Source organism: Corvus brachyrhynchos, unplaced genomic scaffold (genome assembly GCF_000691975.1).
Source record: "Corvus brachyrhynchos isolate BGI_N302 unplaced genomic scaffold, ASM69197v1 scaffold412, whole genome shotgun sequence".
NCBI classification, from domain to species: domain Eukaryota; kingdom Metazoa; phylum Chordata; class Aves; order Passeriformes; family Corvidae; genus Corvus; species Corvus brachyrhynchos.
In genome coordinates, this window is record NW_008236761.1 from 1,113,837 (window position 1) to 1,119,322 (window position 5,486).

A 5,486-nucleotide genomic window follows, 5' to 3' on the forward strand; every position below is an offset into this window, starting at 1 on the left:
TGCCTTGCATTGGGGAACAGGTTTCTTGCCCGGTTTTTCCATCTGGACAGTGATCCTCCTGTCCTTTCCATATTGCTGCTGGACTGTGGCTGAAAACTGGTTTATGCCTGCAGTCCTTTGTGACCCTGATCTGTTGGGATTTATTGGCTGGAGTAGCAGGAAAGGCACAGTTTGGCAAATGGCTGGAAACTGATGGTGAGAGATGAGGCTTTTTTCCAGAGTTTCTATCAGGAAGCAGATTGCAGAGTTGAATGCTGAGAGAGCGTTTGTGTGGCTTTTAGTCTTTCAGCTGCTGCATTTAACTCCTGCTTTGGAAAAAAAGTCCTGGATGCTCATCAATACTTGTGTTTTTATACCCACACAAACATTTAAACATGTACATGTGTGTGTAGACACACACTGGCTCGGGGCTGACAGCACCAGGAAGCTCGGAGGGCCCTGTGGGAAGGCTGCTTTCCAACCATCAGGAAGTTTCCCTAATTGGATTTACTCACATATGCTGGGGCTGATAAGCAGAACGTTAATAAGAAAGAAAGTTGATTTTTCTTAGTTGCCAAATTCCTATTTTTAGTCCGATAATTTAGGGGAGAAATACTGCTAAAAGCATCATTTTATTCCTGGTCTTAATGTAAAGAAAGGATTACTGTATTTTAAACAGTAAATTCTTTTTGTCAGCACTGTGGTTTAAATGCAGGAATTCCAGTTGGTTCCATCAGCTGAGGATTTTTTAAAGACTCCTCATGTTGGTTTAGGTACAGTTTAGCACCTGGAATTTTGTTATGTCCTGGTTGGCCTCTGAGGATTTCCCTGAGGTTTTCAGGGAGGCTGGAAGGTCCAGCTTAATTGCAGAGGTTCACAGAAACACGGAGGGGGATGTACTAAGCTTTGTTTACTTCCAAGTTGTTGGCTGAAATCAGGGAGTTACGTCAAGGACCGACTTCTCAGACCCCTGTCCTTGGCTCAGATTCCACTGTGTGCCAGATTCCTGCCAGGAAAGGTCCCAGACAGGCCTGGGGGCTTGCTCATGGTGAGCTTGGAGGGGGCTGTCAAGCCAACAAAGTTGTCTTAATTGTCTCTCCAGCATCATTTGGACACTGGGAGCCAAAGCGGGGAAAGCCCTCGGGCAGGGACCCGCAGGGCTGGTCGGGTACCCACATTCCTGATGTAAACAGGCTGGCAGTGGCTTGGCTTGGTTTTCTGTGGAAAGTGGGTCACTGGGAATAAGTGGTTTAGCTTTGTGTCATTTGAGGAGAGGCAGGAAAATGTGCAGTAATGGAACACACCAGGGCTGACGTCAGACCCGCACCGGGCGATCCAGGACTCCCGCGCGGCTCTCAGGGATGCGGTGGGAGCACAGCGATGGATGGAGAGCATCCTGTGCTGGGGGGGACAGGCAGCTGGATCCAGGGCAATTCTCCTGCAGTAGTAGTGGGCACATCTGTAGGGTCCTCACCCAGAGGAAAAGCCGTGTGGTGGGAATTACAAAGCTGAGCCTCAGGGGCAAAGGCAGGAAATGCAGGAGAGGAAATCAGTTCCGTTCCATCTCGCCTCCTTCAAGTGGAATAAAACCGTGAGGAGAGTTTGGAGCTCAGACCTTGCTGGGAAACTGGAGGTGGTGTTCAAGTGAGAGGCTTTGGATGCATTTGTTCTGTGCTTTATGCCCTGAATGTGGACATAGGATAACCATGACGTGGGCACCGAAAGATGAGGATTAGGTTTGGGCACGTTCCTTTGTCTGGTTTACAGGAGCCTGAGCCACAGCTGGGTGAAGCTTGGAAGAAATCCTTTCCATACATCCCATTTTCTGACACTTTCCCATGTGTGTCAGCTCAGCTGATACGGTGACAGGTTCCTGGATGGTGTGTTTGCCTTCATCAGCATGTCCATGCTCCTTTGTAATCCTCTGGGGAGGTGTGAAAATGGAATTCCCAGCTGGCATGGGGAAGTTGTTGGGGTCCATGGACATACATGGCAGGTGTGAGGTGAGGTGCTGGATGCCTCCCATCCTATTTGCAGAGAAGGTGCAGGAGGTTTGCTGCTCGCAGCCATTTGATCTCCACTAACAAGAGCTGTGCTTTGCCCTTTCCTAGGAATAAAGGTTATATTTGGTGTCAGGATTTTGGGGCTGAGCAGTGTAAATAGTGCTGCAGGATGTGTTGAATCATTGTTTGAACTGTCTCAGCCGGGGGGAGCCGTTGTTTTCATCTGTTCCCTGTGTGGTTCTTTGCAGCTTTTCCGACGCGTGGCAGCTGCCTTGCCTGGGATGGAAAGCACACAAGACAAAAGTAGAGAAGACAGTATCCTTTCTGTGCCTGTGCCAGGCGTTACCCTGGACGAGGAAAAGCCGCTGCAGCCCTCGCGCAGCTCGTGGACATCCCAAAAAGAGGGGGAATAGGGGCAAGTAACCTTCGAGCTTGAAGTGCTGAGGAAGAAGGATTGGTGGGTTGAAAGGCTGGGAGCAGGGGTGTTGAGGGTGGAAGCAGCAGGGGAAGGAATGGTGATGCAAAAGGATTCTTTGCTTGGTGTTTGAACGTGTGGGATGTGGGGAGGGAGGTGGGAGAAACAGCTGCAAAGAGGTCTGAAAAAACCCCCCTATGTGGCTCTTGCACATCTGGCTGACAGAATCCAAAATCAAACTGTCGTGGAAGGGACCTCTGTAGGCCCCTTCTCTGACCTTCCTGCTCAAAGCAAGGCTGACTCCCAGATTAGGCCAGTTTCTCCAGGTCACATTCAGGGAAACTTGGGAAATCTCCCAAGGATGGAGATCCCATAACCTCCCAGGGCAGCCTGTCATGGCCTGGACCCCAGGCAGCATCTCTGTGGTGGGAGGGAGAAGACTCAACTGATGTGATCAGTCTTAGCCAAGGGAAAGCAGGTGGCATGAGGGATGGAAAAGGCATGATGTAGCAGTATGGCTACACTGGAATCACTGCCCTGGCCAGGTGGGTGTGTTTGGAATAGCAGTTTTTCCAGGGTTGTTGGTTTTATTTGCAGCAGGGATCATGGAGCTGGTAAATAGAGGAGAAATTGTATCTTGGTGGAAAGAAGTCCCAGCAACTGTGGGAGTGAGACAAGCCAGGCCTTGACATTCCATCAGAGCATCTGATACATGGGGGAAAGAAGGATTTGGGAAGCTGGGGGCTGCAGCTGCTGAGGCACAAGCTTTGTGTGATAGGGACTTGAGTGAGCAGAAATACTTCGTCTTGCAGGTCCCTGAAAGGTTAACGAGCGACAGTCTTTATTAATGAGGGGTAGAGTGCACAGGCAGGGGCTGTGTCAGGCAGTTTGATCACCAGTGTCTAAACGGGAGTGCAGCAAGGGCACTGGGAATTTGGCTTCCTGCAGCCTGCAGATAGCAGGGATGGAATAGCATTGTCTCCTGGGCAGCTGCATTAGGATTAACGGGGGTGTTTTTGCAGAACATGGAGGGTTCAAGGATCTTGACCCACTGGTGCTCTGAGATGAAGCTGTCAAGGCTCATGTCAAGCATCTCCAACTCAAACACACTTCAAGCTTTAGATCGGCCAAATGGACCAAACACTGGAGATGAATTATTGGTCTTTTGTTTCTCTTTCCGTGTTTATTTTCTCCAAACCTCTTTAAAAAGCAAGTTCAACCCCCTAAAGAAATAAGTTGGAAGTACCAGCTGTGTGATCTCTTTGCCTCTGTGTTCTCTGATAAGGGGAACGCTGGAGACTTGTGGTGAACAGCTCTGAGCTGGGGATTAGCATTCAAAGCTCCTCCTGGGCAAAGTTCCGTGAGGCTGTAACTGTAGGGCATCCGCTGGGAATTGGAGTGCTGCAGAGGGAGTCGCTTATCACAGGCAGGTTCTGAGCAGCCAGCTCTGCAGTGACCTTGTGGGACAGTAGCTGTCACTGGAAGGGGGAGCTCAGGCTGGTGGCAGGGCTTTGTTGGCTGCTGGTGGAAGCACAGAGGTTTAACTGAGCACGGATTGATGGGGAGGTCAGGATGGCACGGCCGGAGCTCCGGGGATTAGCAGGGTGCAGTGGTGCCCAGGAAGTGGTAGAGTCCCCATTTCCAGAGGGATTTAAAGTCGTGTGGATGTGGCACTTGGGGATATGAGATACTGGTGGCCTTGGTAGTGCTGGGGGAGCAGGTGGACTGGAAGATCTCGGCGGGCTCTCCCAACCCGAATGATTCTGTGGTTGTGCAGAAACAGTGATCAGACCCTTCGGTGTATCCATGCATCTTTAATTCCCCCAGCAAGAGGTCAGTGGGATCGCTGGGAAGAGCAGACTGGTTGGAGACAAGCATTGGGGTCCGACATAGTTTCTGCTGCATATTTAATGTGCCAGTGCCAGGGCAGGAGGGGCAGGTGAGAAACCTTCGGTTTGGAGCTGGTCTTTCCAAGCATTTCAGTGGGGAGCACTGAAAGTGCCGTTCAAAATCCTGCTCTTGGTAGGGAAGCAGAGTTGGAGATCTGTTTGCCTTAACTTCCTCCTTCCAGTGATTGACATAAAACTGGAAAAGCCTCAAGAGCAGCCTGTCAGTGAAGGAGGCTGTTCCTGCTAATACCATGTGGCTTCCACCTTTCTCCAGAACATCACTGCTTTCCCTCCCTGTCCTCTTCATTGACTGCAGTGTGAATATTGGCTTGAACCTTCCCCTTTCCGTAATAACGTATCGCAGTTCATCATCGCTGGCTGTCTCGTGGAGATGATCTTTAGCTTCACAAGCACACCCCACACACACACACCAACAAAATGTCAGTGTCTTCATTATTTATAAGAAAAAAAAAAAAAAGCCAAAATATTCCAGCGTATTCTAGGTATAACTTTAAAAAAAAACAAAAGCAAAAAAAAAAAAAAATCCAAACAAAAATAGGTACAATTTCTTAATATTTGTTCCTTTTTTAATATGTTATGATATTGCACTTTGAAAGGATGGCAACTGAGTAAGTTTGGAATTGGACCTAGATGAGATGTATGTGCAGAAGAAGGCTTGCAAATCTGGCCCTTTGGATTTCTCTCAGAAACTGGGAATGCATAGACAGCAGGCGGAATCACAGGGGGAGGCGGCAGATGCCGAGGGTTAAACACTTATCCTTGATAATTAAACACAAATTAACCCCAAGCTCTTAATTGCGTTGAGCAGAGCGAGTCTGCCTGGTGTCCAGACCCAGCCCGGCCGTAGTGGGGCTTTGTCACCGCCGGCTGCTGGAGCTGGGAATTCTTGCCGAGGCAGCGGGGACACATTTCCAAGGACGCATAGTGGGAAATACGGATGGGCTCTTTGGGATGAGTGGCTTCTGGAGGATTTGGGGGGGAAGGAAAGGGTGGATGTGCATTAGCAAAACACTTGCAGGAAACAGGGAAATAATGTTTCGAGTGCAAAATGAATTTTCAGAGCTTTTTTTTTTTTCCTTTTTAAGTAGAACACCAATGAAGTGAATTATTACTGCCCAAGAGATGGGAACGTAACGTTTCAGCTGTTTGGAGGAGAAAGCATTTTGCTTCTTTGTTTTT

At 49.1% G+C, this 5,486-nt stretch overlaps 1 protein-coding gene across 2 annotated transcripts in view; it reads left to right on the forward strand.

Annotated features, from left to right (window-relative positions):
• The window catches only part of RAB6A (RAB6A, member RAS oncogene family), a 16,936-nt gene extending 11,545 nt beyond the window's left edge, over positions 1-5,391 (forward strand). For both annotated transcript variants that reach the window (XM_008644637.2, XM_008644638.2), the window contains exons 6-7: positions 2,231-2,297; positions 4,469-5,391. In XM_008644637.2, coding sequence (XP_008642859.2) covers positions 2,231-2,297; positions 4,469-4,533 — 132 coding nt within the window. In that variant the 3' untranslated portion in view covers positions 4,534-5,391. The remainder of the gene's footprint in view (positions 1-2,230; positions 2,298-4,468) is intronic.
• Positions 5,392-5,486: the final 95 nt, after the last annotated feature.